This window comes from Olea europaea, unplaced genomic scaffold (genome assembly GCF_002742605.1).
Source record: "Olea europaea var. sylvestris unplaced genomic scaffold, O_europaea_v1 scaffold65, whole genome shotgun sequence".
NCBI lineage: Eukaryota > Viridiplantae > Streptophyta > Magnoliopsida > Lamiales > Oleaceae > Olea > Olea europaea.
This window is the reverse complement of record NW_019264872.1, coordinates 1,493,409-1,514,965: the sequence shown is the minus strand read 5'-3', so window position 1 is coordinate 1,514,965 and position 21,557 is coordinate 1,493,409. Positions and strand designations below refer to the sequence as shown.

The window sequence follows — 21,557 nt, the reverse complement described above, 5'->3', positions numbered from 1 at the left end:
GGGGTTTTGGCAACTGCCTTGCTTGGTACCCTGTTAAGAATGTACACTGCGGTCTTTAAAGCTTCTCCCCAAAGTGACTCTGGTAAGGAGGAATGACTTATCATACTCCTTACCATATCCTTAAGAGTTCGATTTCGTCGTTCTGCAACACCATTCATACTAGGTTTGCCCGGCATGGTGTATTGCGGAACAATTCCACACTCATTGAGGAAAATAGCGAAGGGTCCTGGACGTTGTTCTCCTGATCCATCATATCTTCCGTAGTATTCACCACCACGGTCAAATTTGATAGCCTTTATTTTCTTTTCAAGTTGAAGTTCAACTTCAGCTTTAAAAGACTTGAAAACATCCAGGGATTGAGACTTCTCGTGTATTAAATATAGGTAACCGAATCTAGAGTAATCGTCTATGAACGTAATGAAGTATTGTTGTCCATTCCAAGAAGCCATAGGGAATGGGCCACAGATATCAGTATGTATCAGTTCTAAGACGTCTGTAGCTCTCTCGACACCTAATTTTCTCATGTTTGTTCTTTTCCCCTTGATGCACTCAACACAAACTTGGAAGTTTGTTAAATCTAGGGGTTCAAGAATTTCATCCGACACAAGCCTCTGAATTCTCTGCTTAGAGATATGACCTAAACGCTTGTGCCATAAAGTGACAGAATTCTCACTTAATTTTCGCTTTGTACCACGTGAACTTGTTTACAGTATTTCGTTATAGGAACTAACAATATCAAGTATACAGATTATCAATCATATAACTGGAACCAACAAAATTTGAATTTTGATAGAGACTAACTTTATTATTTCCAAATGAACAAGAAAATCCTGATTTGTCCAAACTAGAAATAGAAATTAAATTCCGTCTAAAGGACGGTGCAACAAATGTCTCAAACAAATCCAAATAAAACCCAGTTTTTAATTGTAATCTGAAAGTCCCTATAGCCTCTACCGCAACTTTATTGCCATCGCCCACAAAGATGAATCTTTCAGCATCATTTGGCTATCGACTCCACAGGCAATCCTGCATGGACATACTTATATGAGTAGTAGCACCAGAATCTACCCACCAAGTATCCTTAGGTACAGAAGCTAAATTAACTTCAGAGCAAACTAAAGTTAGAAGCATACCCTTCTTTACACGCCAGGCAGCGTACTTGGGACACTCCTTCTTCATCTGTCCCGACTTCTTGCAGAAGTAGCAGGTAAACTCTTTATCCTTCTTCTTTGGCTTCTTCTGCTAAGAAGTTCCTTCCACAGCATCATTAGCTCTCTTCTTTTTCTTGTTCTGAGAGGTTGAGTCCAAGTGAGCACTCTCAGTCTTATCACGCTGTTGCCTCTCTTCTTCTTGCACACAGTGAGATATAAGCTCATTTAGGGACCATTTGTCCTTCTGAGTGTTATAACTCACTTTGAATTGCCCAAAGTGCGCAAGAAGAGAGGTCAAAATCAAGTGTACGGGCAAGTCATCAGACAGCTCCAACTTAAGCGACTTGAGTTTTGATGCGAGATGAGACATCTCTATGATGTACTCCCTTATGTTCCCTTTGCCCTTATACTTCATGGAAACGAGTTTAGCCAAAGGGTTACTCGCCTCCGATTTTCCGTTCTTGGCAAAATATTGCTCAATTTCTTCAAGGAACTTCTTGGCACTCCCGCTCTCAGTAATAGAGCCCCGAAACGCTTCCGGAATGGAACGTTTCATGATCATCAAGCACATCCGGTCAGAGCGATCCCACTTTTCAATTTTACCCTCTTTGGGGTTTTCCGGAATAGAAGCGGGTCGATCTGAACGAAGTGCAAGATCCAAATCCATACAGCTGAGGACAATTTCCACGGCTTCTTTCCAAACTTTAAAGTTCGTCCCGCTCAACATTGGGATATTGCTGACTTGAGCAGAGACATTCGCAGCATTAACAACAGAAATTGTATAGAGAACAAAATAAGCAAGCATGTCAAATAAGAAAATTAAGACACGCACAAATAATCCAGATTTTGGGATCCATCTCAAGATACCTAGTACGACATTAATTCCTAGTCTTTGGATAGAGAAATTAACTGTAATTGGTACTCTTGGTGCAATGATCAAACATTGACAATTAATTCTGTCAAATAATAGCCTTTCTTTGGACCGACTATTATTCACATGAAATGTCTTTATAATTGTCACACATTTATCATCACAAGCACGTTGTTATTTGGCCAAATTGTGTCTTCCTTTGGGCCGAGCACGATTCGCATAAATAACTCCGTACAAAACATCTATGTATTTTCAATTAAATCAATCTACACAATAGGGGTTACTTTGGCAACATGTTGCTTTAATCAATTAAATTGAATATACTAGATATCCAAAGGGAACAATCAAAACCAAAGTCTTGAATTTATTTTAAAACTTAAAATTGGAAAAACTGAATTCTGAAATATGAATGGGCTGAACAAAATGAATCAATTTTCAATTTTATGTTTACCACAATCTGTTTCTAATTCCTTCATTACAAAAAAGGATATTTTAAACCAAAAGGCATATGTCTTCGACCCATTATGAAACAAAAGTCAACAATTGCAACTGAATCATATAATGCAATTGAAATTGATCCATTGTGAAAGGTTACGTGTATTACCAATCTATACTAAATATGCCAAATAGTATTCTATCATACACCATTCTATATTGACTCCATTATGAGACATAAAACAAGGGTCAAAAAATGCGGCTAATCCATGCAGTTGAAATTCTGATTTCTGGATCCATAATGAAGGTCACAGATTTTGACAGTGATCTACACGCTACCAAAAGTGATGTTTCCATTATAAATAGTCCAAAATTGCTGACTTGCTCTTGATGCAATTGAAATTCAGCCCCAAAAAAAATTTTTTTTTAATCGACAGGGACAGAATATGTATTCATTATAAAATGATCCGAAACTACAGATGTCTAAAAGACAGATGAAATTCATATCCCAAAAAAAAAACTTAAAATGGACACGGACGGAATTTAAAATCAATACTAACTATGCCGAAAATTTCGAGATCCGATTTTGCCGAATGCATCAAAAATAATTCTTAAACTTAACAGTTTAAGGAATTTCAAAAAATTCAAACATTCTATTCGAGAAAAAATAATCCAAATATCATATGAATAGAACATGCACAAATCCTAATAATCTAGCAAATGATGACCGCTCTGATACCACTTGTTAGAAAATCAAATTAGATCCAAATATAAATTAAATCCTAGGATCAACATCATGCTAAATTACTAGGATTCACAGATTCAGATAATATACCTGTATCCATTGTAAACGATTGCCTACTGTTGCGGAATTACTGCGACAATCGACTACGTACCGATGAATGCAAATGAAGAGGGTGGTTTTGTGATCTTCCTCAACCAAATCTCCTTATTCCTCAATGGGACCGTGATTTCTCTTCTTGATGGGGAGAAGGAAAAAGAGTGTATGATTTGATATATTGGGGACCATAACCAAAATAACCTTTATATACTACTTAATTAAGGTTCCCATTATCACTTAATTAGAGTAATATTAGCCGGTATCTACTCACTTAGTCCATATTAATTTGAGTAGTCTATGGGCATACAAAAAATAGACCACTTGATTTTTGCCTATTATATTAAATAGCTAATATAATTGTATTAATATGTTGCCAATATTAATTTAGAGAAATCGTGTTTTTCTAACAATATAAACTAACAATTATTATTGTACAACTGTGAATTTATTATTATGTCCTTACGAGAAGCTACTTCATATTCTTTGACCAGGAAAGATAAGTTTTGCCGAGCCCGTGCGAGAACCATCGGTGCTGGAGGTTTATAGTTGCTAGATGAGAAAGTAATCAGGGAAGTTAAGGTTAACCGGTAGTACTGCCATTGGTTAGGGCCTACAAGCACAGCTGTGCGGCAGAGAATTGGGGAAGAGCATGAGAAAGCTTTGAAGAATGGTGCCAAGTAGCTGCAGACATTATTACCACGAAATGGTTGTGGTGGTGCCTCCAGAGATGGCGACGTCCACTCCCATCAAGGGGGAAAAAGAGTATTGTAAGAGAAGAAGTGATGACAGACGAGTGAGAGTCGGAGACAGGAAAAGATGAAAAAATTAGATTGAATTGAAATGATTTCGATGAGCTTTTTTCTTTGAAAAATTCTACTTGTACATAATTATTGCACATAATGGTGTCTATAATGTGATGTGGCAATCATCCGTTTGTTAATATACAAGTGTCAGATTTGAATTAAAGGTTGGATCCAGTACCATATGTAATTATGGACACCATTATGTAAGCAATTATGTACATGTAGCACTTCCGTCGGATAACTTTTAAAGAGTCACAAGGATTTTGGCAACGTTCATTTTTGAATGTTGCGAAAATTAACTTTTTCACAGCGTTGTGAAAAGTTCCACTATTTGCAACGTTCAATGAACGTCGCTTTTCACAACATTCATACAAAGAATGTTGTTAAAACTCAATAAAGTTAATCAATCGCAACATTCACTTATGTATGAATGTTGCTAAAATTCAATAAAGTTAATCAATCGCAACATTCACTTATGTATGAATGTTGCTAAAATTCAATAAAGTTAATCAATCGCAACATTCACTTATCCCAATGTTGCCATATATTTCTTTAGCCACATTCAATGAACGTTGCGAAAAGTCCCTTTTTGCAACATCATACAAAGAATGTTGCTAAAACTCAATAAAATTAATCATTCGCAACATTCACTTATCCGAATGTTGCCATAGACTCATTTAGTAACATTCAATCAATGAATGTTGCCCTTTGAATATTGCAAAAGGGCTTTTTTGCTGTAGTGAGTTAATTATTTCATTGAGTTAATTAATCTTCTTCTTTTTTTTAATTATTAAAAAATTTAAAATTCTTCTAACATTAATTAGCAGTATTTAGTATTATCTAATCTTATTTTATTGTTTAAAAATATTTATTTCTCTTTACTTTTTCACTATCGGTTTGACCTTTCGACCCTTAACCATTTTCCTTTTTCTAGTTGATGATCGGTTGGTTTTCAAAACATTGTGAAAGAGTCTTTATTTTGTGGCTTTTATTAATAAAATAAAAATATTTTGTTAAAAAAATAATAGTAAGTTTAAAAAAGCACTAGTCACTTAATTGATAGTTTGTTTTGTGTTTGTAATCAAACTTTTAATATAACTATTATTTTGACTTAGCGGAAAATTTTTCGTGGTTAAATGAAATTTTGAAAATCAATTCACCTTTTTTTCATAAATTCACGAGACATGGTAGACATAGTGCTTAAATTGAAATAAAATTACAAGTTTAACGAACTACATCGTAAGGAAAAAAAAATGTGTGGTTAATATATTCAGTATAACATTATAATAGTCACTTATTAGTTTAGTGATCAACATTAATTCATATAACTTACAGCACAATTTACAAAAAAGAAAAAAGGAAAAAGGAAAAAGATTCTTTACCAACAAAAGTGGAAATTCTAATGTGGAATTAGAGTTTCAAATTTATCTATATATGTGTGTATAGATCCAGTAGGTGAATGCACAGTAAATTATAATCAAATTCAACTAACTCCACAAACAAAAGCCTTCAAAAATCATTAATACGAATCCATATACAAACCATTTCATTCGTCTAACTCTAGAAAAAATAGATATCAACCCCTGTACGAATTTTTACAATAAACCACATATATATACTATTGATGAAAACCCATATACAAATAGTTATATTCAATAAACCTCAGAAAGTGTGGATACAAATTGGAAGAAAAACTTGAGGCCGGGTTTTCGATTTAAACCTTCCAATAATGAATTGTTGAAGCATTATTTGCTTCTTAAAGTAAAAGTCACAAATATGTTTCGAGGCATAATTCATGACAACATTAATGTTTACCAGTGTCATCCATTCCAACTCCCATAAGGTATATATTACTTTCTTGTATGTTTTATTCTTGGTGAAATAAAAATATAATGATCACATTTATATACCACTTTCTTGTATATATAACAAAAGTGTATAATCCTCTCTAGAACATCCGATAGACGTGTATATACAACATTGTTTTGAGTTTGTATAAATGTATGTAGCTTTCTTGTATAAATAATGAGATATAGTTTTCTTGCATGACAATAGTAATGTGTATTAGTTGCATCTGTTCCAACTCCATCCAGTATATATTACTTTCTTGTCTTTTAGTCCCCGGGGACATAGTCTAGTAGTACAAAGGACAAAAGTGAGGTTATCTCATATCTTATTGGCAGCCGCAGGGTTGGGGTTCGATTCGTGAGATATAGAATTGGACTCCTTGTAGGTACAGTGTATAAGCAGTTCTTGTTCCCTGATCTATTGAGGCACATCCCGCGATTTACCTCCCTCACAAAGATCTAGAGGCGGGGCGCTGGGGCCCTCAACATTGGGGTTCAACCTTTTTTTTTTTCCTTGTCTTTTAGTTCTTGGTGAAATAGAGATATAACAGTCGTATTATATACAGCTTTCTTGAATATATAATAAACATGTATTATCCATTCCGTGACATCCGATAAACATGTATATATAGCGCTGACTTCAGTTTGTATTATAGTAGTTTTCTCTTGTATATTTTTCTAGTATGTATAACATTGAACAGGCATTAATACGTTTATTTATTTAGAGAATTAATGTTATTTAAAGTTGGATATTGGTATTAGTAGTACTGATTTTCTACTTTTTTGTGTTTCTTGAAACCCAATTGTAAGCATCGACTAATATTATTTTCTCTCCTCAAATATTCACAGTATTTTGGGCAACAATAAATTCATAATGAAAGAATAATGAATAAAAAATTCTATGATTCTTGAAGCCCTCATTGTGTTACATATCCATAAATATACAATTTAATTTATAACTGACACTAAAGATACAATTTAATTTGTAAGTGACACTTTCTTGCACAGGTCACTACTGACGGCTATATATTTGTTTACACTGTATATTAAACTGAACTTGATATTTCCAGTCATGTTGCTTTCTTGGTATGGATTTCTGATATGTTGTTTTCTATTTCTTTGAAAAATAATAATCTAAAGCTTTGGACGAGGGTTCGGAGTGTGCTTATTTCTTCACATTGAGCGAGCGAAAGTTTGAGAAAGGACAAATGGCATTGGAAAATGACCAGCTCTATAAATGGAATATATGACGATATTGATGGATCCGATATTGAAAGGAAAAACATCCGACCTTATTTTCAGAAGGGGAAAAAAAATCCAAGAAAGGACTTGGAATCAAGACTAATTGGATAATGCTTGAATACATCTTAGTCGAGAGTTTTGATCCTCCAAAGTACAACATATGAAACGAGAAGGTACTCACTTTAGCAAACACTTTTATTTGATAAATACATCATGTTTTTAATGGCCTAACTGTTTTCGTCTTTCAATACTAGGAATGACATAGTTTTATGCAGAATTCATTACGATAAAAAATGAAGGGGATTAAGAAAAATGAAAGGAATGAAATTGAGGTCTGTGAGGTTGATAGTAGCGTGTGGGTACCTGAGGAGCAACAGGTCAATGCAATCACATACATTGCCAATTCTGAACTTCTTCAATTTCATTGTAATTCATATGGCAGTGGATCAGGACCTGAGAAGCCTGGTTAAGAGCAACTGAACAACACATTTATACATATAGACAATGCTACAGATCTTCAATTTGATTATACGTCCTATGTTTGTGAATTAAGTGCTGAGTACAAAGCATTTATGCATGTGAATGATGCTGCAGAACTTCAATTTGATTATATTTCTTATAGCTGTGGATCAAGAACTCTGCTGCCTGGACAATAGCAACACAATAATATATTAATGCATGTGGACAATGCTGTATATCTTCGATTTGATTATAATTTCTCCAGCAAATCATCGAGACCTGAACAGCCTAGACAAGAGCAACATAGCAATGAATTTATGCATATGGGCAATGCAGCAGCTGTAAGATTCGATACAATCCCTATGGCAGTGGATCAAGACCTGAGCAGCCTAGACAAGAGCAACGTAACAATGCATTTTCGCATATCTCTCCTGAAGATGTAGGCATATATTTCTCATAGAATTTAGATTGACACGGTATTGCTACAGTTTACAATTTGTAACAACTGTCTAGTCAACGTACCACTAGCACAAATGTTCTTTTTCTCCTCTTGTTGCTTGTAAACATTTTACTACATTTTTCATTTTAGTAAAGTTCTAGGTTCTTCACACCAGAGTTGTTCATTTTTGTTACTTGCAAAAACTTTAATTTTTCATTAAAAATATTCATCTAAAGCACTATTATTGTATTTTGGTGACTTTGGTACCAAAATATTTTCAATACATTATAGCATATTTCATTTTAATGAAGTCCTTCGTTTTTCTTCATTTTAAAGTTATTTTGATGGCATCAACGTAGTTGGGATGTGATATTCAAGTCTTGATTAAAGAGGCAAGGCCTATTCCATAAAAATGGTTTTTCAATCTTGATTATGATTTTTTTTTCTTTCTTCATATTGTAGTGGAATTGATCTTTGATTGATGGATTCAGGGCTCAGTTTCAACTTGCCAATCAATATCCTTCATTTGTTACCCACGAAGGCAAGGAGAAGACAATAGAAGGCACAAGCACGAAGAAAATGGAGAAGCAAAGCAACCAATGTTTTCTTTTCAACCACAAATCACACACAACCTCTTTTACAATGAGGCCATATATAGATTTAGGTTATATCATCGATCGGGCCAATACACAAGAAAATGGGCAAAGACACAAGAAAGCCATCCTATAAGTGAATTTGGGCCAAGGCAATATTAACAAAATTAAGTTACTACTAGTGACCTATGTTGCTTTCGAGTTGAACATATAAGTTGATTGTATTGATAATTATTTCATTTATCAGCCGAAGCCTATGAAATACAATCCGAAACTATTTAACATCACCCCCTGGAATTTATTGGGTATCGAAACCCAACAAATCTTTACCTTTGAAAAGTCGACCTAGAATGCTTAGATAAGCTAGAAAGTTCGGCTAACGCGACACAGTGTCAAATTCAAATTTATTCGTTACCAAGTTTACATTCAAGTTAACAATTTGTTTGACCTTACGTGCAAAATTAATTAATTAAAGCAACAAGTCACTTAATTAATGTCTAGATGGTTAAACATATAATCCAATTAATTCCTAAGGTTGAAGGCCGGTTTGCATAATGCAAAGTAAACAATAAACACAACAACTCATAATATGATGATGGAGAAACCCCAATGTGGGTAAAACTCCGGGACCAAGCCAGTGACGTCGACTATACCAATTCAGCAAGTACACGTTACCAAACTTTGTACCCAATCAGACCCGCTATTCCAGTCTCACGATCTACTGTAGTAAATACCTCTAGCCTCCTACTAGACTTCCTGATCTACCTCCTGTAGCCCAATCTGCTACCCACTATAGCCTCCTAGTCCTTAGCTGATTGTATCACTAAGTGAAATTCCAAGAACCACCTATTCTTGTTCGATTAACTGCGTTTGACATCCACCTCTCTCAATCCCCAATGAGAGAGTCCGTTCCTCAAAAGATTAAGGAAGAATGGTGTTTTGGATTATGTAAATTCGATGTTTTCCCAAAACAATGGTTGCCGAATCATAAGATTGATGTAGATGGAATTACCAATTAATTGTACCTTGGATCTCTTCAAAAATGTTATGAATATGTTTGGCAAAGAAACAATGATGTAGCAACATCTCAAAATTCGTGCTAGGGCTTGGGTATTTATATCTGAAGGTGTCTAGGTGGTATGGGCCGAGTAAAACACTTCAAAAATGCAAACTAGGGGTTTTGCAACATAGGAATGTCGATCGAGCGAGATGCCAGCGAGAGGTATTTTGTTTTTTTCACTCGAGCAAAATGCTAGCGAGAATTGAGCGACAGTGAGCAGTCGTCAGTATTTTTATCATAACTTTCTCTTTCAATGTCCGATTGAGGTGATTCAACTTGTGTTAGAAAGCTAACTCAAGGAGTTACAATTCTTCTAGATATAGCCTTGTCTAAATTCCAACGTTTTCTATGAGAAAAATATATTACAAGTTACGACTAAAAATCGGGGACATAATTTGTGCGGCTCTTTGATATCCTTTAAACTTCCAATTGTATTCCAATGATCTTATGTGATCTTCTAGGACATCTTGGACTTCTTCAACGACTCGAACACTAATTTACCACATCTATACAAAATCGCACCCCAAGGTCTTGACTTTTACAAGAATCTTCAATTGAGTTCCTGACTTTTACAAACATACAATCACGCCCGTTTTGTATACAGAATTGCCAATCACAATTTCAAACCTAACAACCTTGATACCCAATAAACCTGCAAGCAATAAAACATGCAGTTAATATTTGCATAATAAAGGTAACCAATAAAATTGAGATCATAGACCTCACCTCATGTTTCGGATCTGAAATACATACCATACATGCTCCATATATTCACCAAGGCTAAAGTCAAAAACACCCCAGCAGAAGCAAATATTTATAGTAGTCAATCAAGAAGCAAATATTCCCAACTTTAATTTGATAAAAAACAAATAAAGTAGTTATTTTTTTTTTCTTTTTGTGATTTTCTATTCTAAATATACTATAATAATTAAATAGAAAGCTAATTTTTAATGATGGTTCAAGTGTTAGGATTCTTGATTTTACCATAGTTATCCTCTTATTACCAAGTCTTATACAATTGATTATGTTTGCCGATCGAATTCTTCTAATATATTCAATTTTCCCCTCTCGATTTCTTATTGAGTCTATTTAACTAGTTCAATTTCACATCTCTCTTTGTGAATCAATCTTATGCCCTGTTTGGGAGTATTTTTCACCTCAAAAAATTGATTATTTGACCGTTATTTCACTATTACAGTCATAGTTTTGACATCTTAACTCACAGGTGGCCCCCACTTTTCTCTTAACGGTCAAAAAATAAATTTTCAAAATTCGTACCGAACAGGTCCTAATAGTTAAATGCATTTATGTTCTAAGAATTCATGTAACGATCGCAATAACTAGTATAAGTATCTCTACATTTTATATTCATTTATCGAATTTTACTATATGGTCTAAAAAAAATAATCCACACCTCTACGTAATTCTTATTCACGAAATGAATGAATTAGTAGTTGATTAATCCAAACATTGAGAATGGAAGCAAAAATAATTCACAAAATCAATTGGATATTTAAAAGTTTTTAATTAAAATTAAGGTTCAAAACTAGGTCACAATCATTTATCCTAACTAAATGTTTAATTACATCATGGAAGAATAAAAATACAAGAATGAATTAAAATACATCACCCAGTATTAAGGAAAAAACGAGAAAAAAAATGGAGATTTTGCACCAAGAATCCGTCTCTTCTTGTTAAATCCTTGAAATCCTGGCTCCTTGATTTTATTCCTCCTTTTGGTTTGAAAAATATATGTACAATGAATCCTGAGGCCTTGGCTTGAATGTATAAGCATAATGAAACTCCACAAACCCTTTTTAATTGTTGGACTAATGTATGTATTTATAAAAAAGATTTATGAAAAATCCTTGTCGAACTTAATTTCCACCAAAGAGTTTAAATTGGTTTCTATTAAAGAGTCAAAATTAGTTTCTACTTAAGAGTTTAAAAAATAAAAGGAAAAAATAAAAGGAAACAAATTCATTTTTCAGTTGAACTCCTTTTTTCATGTAACTTTATCGATCCATCTTATTTTGTTTGGTAATTAAGTCCTCTTCATTCCAAAATCATAATAGCTGACCAAAGACAACTTTTGAAGTTTGCAAATGAATCCTCAAAATTTTCAAATGTCGAATTTAACTCTTGAAATTTATGAATTTTTACCGTATGCTTCATTAATATTTTCAATTGATCTTTTGCAATCCGGTTAATATTTAATTTCTTCAATTCAATTCCAATTAAGCTCCAAATAGCCTTTTTTTTCATATAGATTGTATCCAAGTTGGGATTATCCTAAAATTTACATAATTTGCACAAATTAAGTACATAATCACTCAATTAATAAATAATTAAATAAGAATAGAAGTTTGAATAAGCGCATAAAATGCGCTTATCATTGCTCTCAAATTGAATAATAACGATTGCTTCATTGAAGAATAACTTATGATATTCGTTTACTAATGGGTTATCTTAAGAGAATAAATGTGCATCGAGGAAAATGAATATAAAGTCTAAACTAATGAGCCAGCATAATGGAAATCTAACTTGGCAACTAGAGATCCCTTGGACTATATTCAATAGGAAAATTAGCTATGATTGATTCGATGAAAAGCTCTTTGGAGTTTTGACTCTTCCAATTTCTATGATGCAAAATAACTGCTGCATACCAAAGATTGGATAGGATGAGCTATTCTTTTAATGATAACTATATCTTGTAGATAGTAAAAGTGAAGTGTTGTAAAATATTCTTTATAGAATATCAGCTATGTGAGTGCAAACTTGACCAATTCTATGAGAATTTTACTTTGGCGAATTGTAATACCCAATTATTTTAGTATCATAAAAGAGAAACATGTCTATAGCTGCCTAAATAAAATTTCTTTTTCCCATTTACCCAAATAAATAGAGATATTCCCTCAGTCCGCTTGTTTCTCTCCCATCATTTCAAGGTTTCTTTCATTTTTAACTTTCCATATCTTGTCTTCTCCTATATTTTTTTACCCATTTCTTTCCATATTTTGAGTGCATCAAAACAAGAAGAATTGTCTAGATAGCATTTATAGTACATATATTATCACAACTTTATTCTTTTGGTTAAAATGCATTTGAAGGTTGTAAGATAGGATAACGAGGTACAAGTGTCTTTGTCCTGTTCAATTTTTGTTATTTTATATTAACAAATATTATGCTGTGATATATATGGCCATCTGGTCCAAATTATATGATATGAATTCTTATCGGTTCTAAAAATATGACATGACGATACGATTTATTTTGATATATAAATGATAAATGTCATTCGTGTTTGTATTTAAATTCATATCCTATTGAGTATTCCCCATACTCACCCTTTTTTCCTATCTTACAGGTTAATACGGGTCTTTTTGAAGCACAACAGTTCGATAATGTGGTTGTGCCTTGGTCCACGGAACGAAAATATAAAATTTAACACGTAACTTGTTGCTTTTTAAAATTGACTGCAATAGGCTTTCATGTTTAATTTCAATTCTCGGACATGTTTGTTAAAGTGTAATTGTCTACTTTCTACTAAATTGATTAGTATTTTCATTCCTTTCAAAGTTTATGTTGCACTTTGAGATTTTTAATTAAATTTATAATATTTGATGCCAATTCAATGTTAACCTTTTTGCATTGAATTCAAGAAAAATGCACAGTCGCTGCCAATTGTTAAATTCTTCCCTTGGCCACTTATTTAAATTATAGGAACAAATATTCGAATCAATTAACTGTAAGCATGTCATGGAAATACTTATAGTTACAGTTTCTTGAAAAAATTATTTAGTAGCGATTTATATTTATTTCTATAATAAATTTTGGGTCGTTACATCAATACTCTAGTGCACTTGCAGAATCAAGAAGGTTTAGTGCCTAAATAATGAACACAATAGAGAACCGAAGTTAGATATGAAACATAACGTGTCTAATCTAATATCAAGGCTTACAATAATGGCTGACTGTCTTATGTTCACTGATTAGTTGAGTGAGTCTAATTGATTCTTATTAATGAAGGTTGAAAGCGAAAGCTACCGATTTTGATGCATTATATTTTAGTTGTACTCTTCTTTGTCTTCCTTGTCTTGAATTGACTTTTTTTTTTTTAATTCATGTGAGAGATTGTTGGAATTTTAAGGTAATATAAATATTAAGATGTATAAATTGAAAAAATCTCCAATATGTGCGTCAACTAAATGCGAATCTTCAAGTGCAAAATACGCATAATAAAGAGTCTCGACCTTTTGATAAGGTTCAATCTATACCATACCATCAATCTTGAAAAGATGTGATCTTATGGTTGGAATTAATTTTTCCAAAAGATGCAACCGTTAGGATAAGACACATGACAATCTATAAATAGAACCCTCCTAGTTATATTTTTTCTACTCCAAATCAATCAAAATAATTGATTTCTAATTCTATCCTCTCCAAATTATGTCTAATAATTTTCAAATTATATTTGAGTTTCAAGTTCAATACTTAGTATTCAATATCTTCTGTTCTAAAAAAGTACAGTCAAGCATTGATTCTCCCGTCAATATTATTGAACTATATTAATTTTGGGAGAAGCTTTGTATCTTAGAAAACGGACGTCCATTTGATCTTATTAGCACCCGTGCATGGGGTGAAATCCATCTTAAAGATATTTGCATTTGTATACCTCGCTTCATTTCATCTCTTTTTACTTTTTTTATTTTCTACATTTGAGTATGTTGTGATTAGCTCATTATTATGCACATACCGTAGTTTCGATAAGTCACTACTCTATTCATATTTGCATACACATATTTTTTGTTAACGGGATATAATTAATGCACCAATTTACCGTAACTTACTAAAAACCACTCAAAACTCATATATGTTTGCATGATAAGTTGAAAATGATAGACGCGCTTAAGAAATCACCACAATGGCCATACTGACTTAGATCCTCTTACTTGTTCACTAGTTGCTACTTTGAGCTTAAAAAATGAAATAAAAGAAGTCTTTTGTTTCATCGACCACTTATACCTTACCCTTTAGCCTGGAAAACAATGATCTATCCTGTACAGGAAACCTTCGAGCTTACATTATATATTATTCCTGTTATAAATTTGGGTGCTGGTGGGAGGGGGTGGTTGAAGAAAGGAAAGATAGATAATTAAAGAGAAATAAAAAGTTAGTGAATTAACTAAGAGTTGTTAGCATAACGATAAAATATCCGAGTGATCTAGGGAATAAAACGTAATATGTCAATTATTTCTTTGTGATTAATTTTATATTGGGAGTTTATGATATATGAAAAAGAACAAAAAAACAAGTGAAAGTGTTGTTTTTCTTAGTCAATGTTCTTTTATGCTCTTTAGTTTCCTAAACTTATGAATCCTTGTACCTTCATTTCTTGAACTCATGATCTAATTGCCCCATTACAACCTTAATAAAGACCTCTTGATTCAAGTGATCGAGCAAATTTAACTGTGGAAAGTAGGTTGAAAAGCAAGCATATGGTAGGCATGTTACATGATGACAATATGAGCGATACACTTACACCTTTACCCATTGAGAGAAAATCATTAGTTTATACCTAGCTAGATCAAGTTGAAAGAAATTGACATTAATTTTGTGGACTAACATAATATAATGACAATTGACATGTTGGACCATTTATGGGATAGACAACATTACACTACTTACATGATTTGGACCCTTGGATCCATTCTTCTTTCTTGTCCAAGCCTACCCATTGGGCTTGTGCGCCACCAAAAGAGTTTTCAGATTTATATATACATATCTATGTTCTCTTTGGTGTGTGAATAAAAAATAAGATTGAAGAATTGGATTCAAAAGAACCTTAGCCTTCCTGTCCAGTTTTCTATCAGATCTGGAGATTCTTTGTTGATTTCTCATGGCTTCTAACAAATTTTACCAACCATTGGAGGTATGTTTTCTTTTATTATTATTCTACACATGCCATGATTATGAGAATGGTCTGTCAAATCTATTGATGTTTAACAAATGGTATCAGAGCCCCATTTCTCATTTTCATAGCTGTGATCATTTTGTGAAAACACAAAAATGTTTAATTTTTTGGCCGAGAGTAATAGCCAAGTCATGGGATTAAATTGTGAAAAAAGCCAGACACTGGGTAATGCATAGTTTGGGTTCATTGGCTTATTATTATAATAGTCAAACATTTTTTAAAAGATACAGAATGATGGAAGGCAGCAAATCTGGGAATTTCAACAGTTGATCTATCTGCAATTTATTATTATTATTGGAGCCGATTTTGTTGACCATTGGAGATTTCCTGCCGGTTTTTTGCTCCAAACAGGAGCTATGTTTCTGATAGTGTTTTGTGGGTACAGACTAATTTTGTCTGTTCAAAAAAAAAAAATGAATTTTTAAAGCGACAACAGGTTACAGAACTCATGAAGGGCAAAGTGAATTTTTCTCTATTATAGCCCGAGAGTCAAAACCACTTTAAATTATAATGCACAGTATAGATTCTTTGATATATTATTATAATATTCAAATGTTTTTCGAAGATGAGATGGTGGAAGTTAACAAATTTGGGAGTTTTAATAATAATCAATAGATCTATTATTACAATAGTCAAACATTTTTATAAAGATGCCCATTTGTGAATTTTTTCTGGTGTTATTGTTCCATATTGTTTTGGAGAAATGAATAATTCTTTTTTGGGAAGAATAAATATTTTGTCCATGTCGATTATATAATTTTGTTGTATACTGATGGTTTGGAGTGATTATGTACCTACCTCTCGCGGGACTAGTCATGATAAATCATTGGATTGTTGTATTGTTTATGCTTCCGCTTAATGACATTATACTAAGATCCCTGCGGATAGTGAATATGCCCTCTCGGTAAATCATTATTTAGTAAGATGCCTAAATTGGCGAAGAGAATGCAGAAATATTATGAACCGGCACAATTTTACAATCCTGTCGATAGTTGATTGATGCATTTGGTTGTGATACTAAATGTATTGCTCTTACTTGTGAATGAGTCAATGGACTATAGCATTCGATGATCATTTTTGTGGATCATTTAAGAAAGTTGAAGAAAGAGTGAATACCATGATCATGTCTTTCACATGCATATTAATGTCGCTCTTGTGTTTTTTCTTCAGCTTTGGGCAATCCTCAATTTTCTACCATTTTGAAGCTAAATGGGACTAATCATAAACAATGGGTTGAATCTCTCATGATGAATCTTACCATCATGAAGTTGGACTTGGCCTTGAGAGAGGACTCCTAAGCCCACTGATGAAACCTTTGCCAATAAAAAGAAGCTTTATGATGACTAGGAGTATTCAAACCAGTGTTGTTTAATGATCTTGAGGTATCATATGGAGGACTCTATACATGATAGCATTACAAAGACTGAGACTACTAAGGCATTTCTAAAAGCTATCAACAAGAAGTACAAAAAATTCTCCAAGAATGAGAAGAATGAGCTTCTAAGCACTCTACATTCCATTATTTATGATGGCGTCAGTGGAATTAGAGAGTACATTGACAAGATTGTGGCCTGTTATCACAAGATCAAGGCGATTGGTATGGAACTTGATGAGGACTACATTGTGTGGTTCATCATGTGGACTCTCCCCTCACAATTTGACTCCATCAAATCCAGTTACAATGCTCAGAAAGAACAATAGACCATAGAGGAGATGACTAACATTCTTGCCAAGGAAGAGGATGACATGAGAAAGAGAAGGGCAAGAATTGTGGTTATGGTAACGAACCAGAACAATGGTCAGAAAAGAAAGCCTCTACAAAATAATTACAATGACAATAGGCCCTTCAAAAAACAGTAACACGGGCAACGAAGGGAATGGGCAAGGAGCGACCTTAACTTCCAATATTTCCAAGAATGAGAGCTTTGAAGGAAAATGCAATTTCTGCCAGAAGTTTGGGCACAAGAAGGCAGATTGCCTGAAGCTCAAGGCCAGAGTGGAGAAGAAAGGTAATCCTTTAGTGAATGTTTGCCTAGAGTCAAATATTGTTGATGTGCCTTCTAATACTTTTTTGGTTAGACACTGGTGCTACAATTCATGTTACCAATTCCTTGCAGGAGATGACAAGCAGAAGGGAACCAACTACTATGGAGGACCATGTGTATATGGGAGACGATACAAGAACTAAAGTTGAATTTTTGGGGACAGTCAAATTACAGCTTACCACTAGATATTTTTTGGAGTTGTATGAAGTTGCATACATGCCTTCGATTTGGAGAAATTTAATATCTGTGTCAATTTTGGATGGAACAGGTTACACTTTTCTTTTTGGAACGGGAAAAGTTATATTGTACTGTGACTCTGTTTTGATTGAGAATGGAATTTTATGTGGTAATATTTATAAACTTGATTTGGTGGATGTGTATCTTTTTACTTATTCTTCTTCTTCTTCTTCTTCTTTTCTTAATACTGTTGGTACTACGAAAAGGTCAATATTGGATAAAAAATCTTCCATTCTATGGCACAAGTGATTAGGCCATATTTCTAGACAATGAATGGAAAGATTGATAAAGGATGGGATTCTGCACGATCTTGACTTTACAGACTTTAACACTTGTGTTGACTGCATAAAAGGAAAGTTAACTGCTAACTTTAGAAACAACAAGGTTGACAGGTGTACAGAATTACTTGGATTAATCCATACTGACATTTGTGGGCCTTTTACTCCTTCAAATAAGGGGTGGTTACAAGTACTTTATCACTTTTATTGACAATTTTTCCTGTTATGGTTTTGTTGAGCTAATTCATGAGAAGTCTGATTCTTTGGAGGCCTTTAAAGCCTTGAAAGCAAAGCTAGACCTTCAATAAGGGAAAAAGATCAAAATGGTTCGTTCTGATAGAGGTGGTGAGTATTATGAGAGATACGATGAAATAGGACAGAATCTCGGACCTTTTGCAAGGTACCTACATGAATGTGGCATTGATGCTCAATATATAATTTTTGGTACACCTCAGCAAAATGGAGTTGCGGAGAGAAAGAATCATACACTTCTTGACATGGTGCGATGTATGTTGGCAAACTCTTCCTTGCCCGAGTTCCTATAGGGTGATGCTCTGAGAACTGCAGCTTATATTTTGAATCAGGTGCCTAGTAAGTCTATTCCCAAGACTCCTTATGAGTTGTGGTTATAGAAGAAACCCACTTTGCGTCATTTTCATGTTTGGGATTGTAAAGCAGAAGTAAGACCCTACAATCCGCAATCCAAGAAACTTAACCTTAAGACCGTAAGCGACTACTTTATTGGTTATTGTGTGGGATCGAGGGGTTCCAGGTTCTACTGTCCGTCGCATACCACTAGAGTTATTAAATCAGATCAAGTAATATATTTCAAGAATGACATTGGTACAAGCCAAGGGCTTAGAGAAATTGTGTTCAGACAATACCCAGTTATTGTCCATGTGCCTGTCGCTTCCGCTCCGACACTTGGCCCTATGGTTAACCAGCATCCAGTAGCTGTTTAGAATGAACCTATTGAGCAAAGAGCACAAGAAGCTCCAAATGTAGCCATAGAAGATGCACATTTAAGGAGATCCGAAAGAGTTCGCAGACCTGCAATCTCTGTTGACTACATTGTCTATTTGCAAGAGCATGAGTATGATATTGGTGACACCTCATATCCAGCTACCTACAAGGAAGCCATCTCTAGTCCTCAATCCAATTTTTGGATGAATGCTATGAATGATAAGATGAACTCTATGTCACAAAATGAAGTATGGAGCTTGGTAGAATTACCAAAAGGTTGTAGACCTATTGGCTGTAAATGAGTATTCAAAACCAAGCGTGATGCCAAAGGTCAAGTGGAAAGATATAAAGTAAGGCTAGTAGCTAACGAGAAGGTATTGATTACAAGGAAACCTTCTCACCTGTTTCGACTAAAGATTCTTTACGAATCATTATGGTAATTGTGGCACATTTCGACTTGGAACTTCATCAAATGGATGTAAAAATGGCTTTCTTGAATGGAGATTTAAGTGAAGATGTCTACATGACTCAACCTATTTTTTTTGAGGTAGTTGGAAAGGAAAACATGGTTTGTAAGCTCCAGAAGTCAATTTATGGGTTGAAACAAGCTTCAAGGCAATGGTATCTCAATTCGATGAAATTATCACCGCTAATGATTTCAAGGAAAACATTGTTGATCAATGTATATACATGACGTTCAGTGGGAGCAAGTACATAGTTCTAGTTTTGTATGTTGACGATATCTTGCTCCCTGCTAATGACACTGACTTATTGTTTGAAACAAAACAACTATTGTTTGACCATTTTGACATGAAAGACCTAGGAGTAGCATCATATGTCTTGGGCATACAGATTCTTCGTGATAGGGCTAATGGTGTTCTCAAATTGTCTCAACGTACTTACATTGATCGTATCTTGAAGAGGTTCAATATGCAGTCTTGTTATTTTGTGAAGACTCCAATTCTGAAGGGTGATAAGTTCTCAAAGGCACAATGTCCTCAAAATGATATTGAGAGAGATCATATGAAAATAGTCCATTATGCTTCTGTTGTTGGCAGCCTAATGTATGCTTAAGTATGCACACGTCCTGATATTGTCTTTGTGGTTAGTGTGCTTGGTAGATCTTGAACGATCCTAGTCAAAGCCACTGGAAAACGGCTAAGAAAGTTTTGAGGTACCTTCAAGGTACCAAGGATCTCATGTTGACATATCGAAGTACTGACACTCTTGAAGTGGTTGGTTTCGGTGATTCTGATTATACAGGCTGCGTGGATGATAAGAAATCCACTTCAAGGTACATCTTTATGATGGAAGGAGGAGCTATTTTGTGGAAAAGTGTTAAACAGACACTTATAGCTTCTTCGACCATGGAGGCAGAGTATGTGGCGTGTTATGAGGTTATTTGTCATGCAATGTGGCTACAAAATTTTATTTCAGCATTAGAAGTTATGGACTCTATTTCAAGACCACTAAAATTGTATTGTGACATTTCCGCAGCCGTATCTTTCTCTCAGAACACTAGGAGCACTTCTCGCTCCAAACATATTGATATCAAGTTCTACTTTGTCAAAGAGAAAGTTGCAGAGTCCCTCATTACCATTGAGCACACGCCTACAAGTAGCATGTTAGCGGACCCACTAACTAAAGACTTATCTATTTGTGTGTTTCAAAAACACGTCTCCCGCATGGGATTGTTGGGAGCCTAATTTATTTGTTTTAGTAGGAGTTTGCTATTCTTTGTATGTCTTGTGAGGATTGTTTCAATTTTAGGTGTAACTCATGTATATTGTGGTTGTATGTCACTATTCTATGATACCATGTATCTTTGTGATTTGATAAGTGATGAAGTGATGATATTAATGTTATTGTCATGCTTTTGTTTTAGTTGCGCCAGATTATATATATCCTATGCATCCTATCGGTGTGTTGGTTATGTGTGATTAGTTTTGGCTATGTATGTTGCTATGAAAGCATTTGTGTTATGATTATGTAGTCCAAGTGGGAGAACGTTGGATTAATTTTGTGGACTAACATAATATAATGACAATTGACATTTTGGGCCATTTATGAGATGGACAACATTACACTACTTGCATGCTTTGAGCCCTTGGGTCCATTCTTCTTTCTTGCCCAAGCCTACCCATTGGGCTTGTGGGCCACCAAAAAAGTTTTCAGATTTATATATACATATCTATGTTCTCTTTGGTGTGTGAATAAAAAATAAGATTGAAGAATTGGATTTAAAAGAACCCTAGCCTCCCTGTCCGATTTTCTATCAGATATGCAGATTCTTTGTTGATTTCTCATGGCTTCTAATCA

General features: G+C 34.1%; 1 protein-coding gene across 1 annotated transcript; it reads right to left on the bottom strand.

Annotated features, from left to right (window-relative positions):
- Nucleotides 1-1,242: 1,242 nt before the first annotated feature.
- Nucleotides 1,243-3,302, bottom strand: LOC111390119. Its single transcript, XM_023015120.1, has 2 exons — nt 3,293-3,302; nt 1,243-2,036 (listed from the first exon to the last, which is right to left on the bottom strand). Exons 1-2 carry the CDS (start codon nt 3,300-3,302, stop codon nt 1,243-1,245), a joined length of 804 nt encoding a protein of 267 aa, XP_022870888.1.
- Between the last annotated feature and the right edge of the window lie 18,255 nt (nt 3,303-21,557).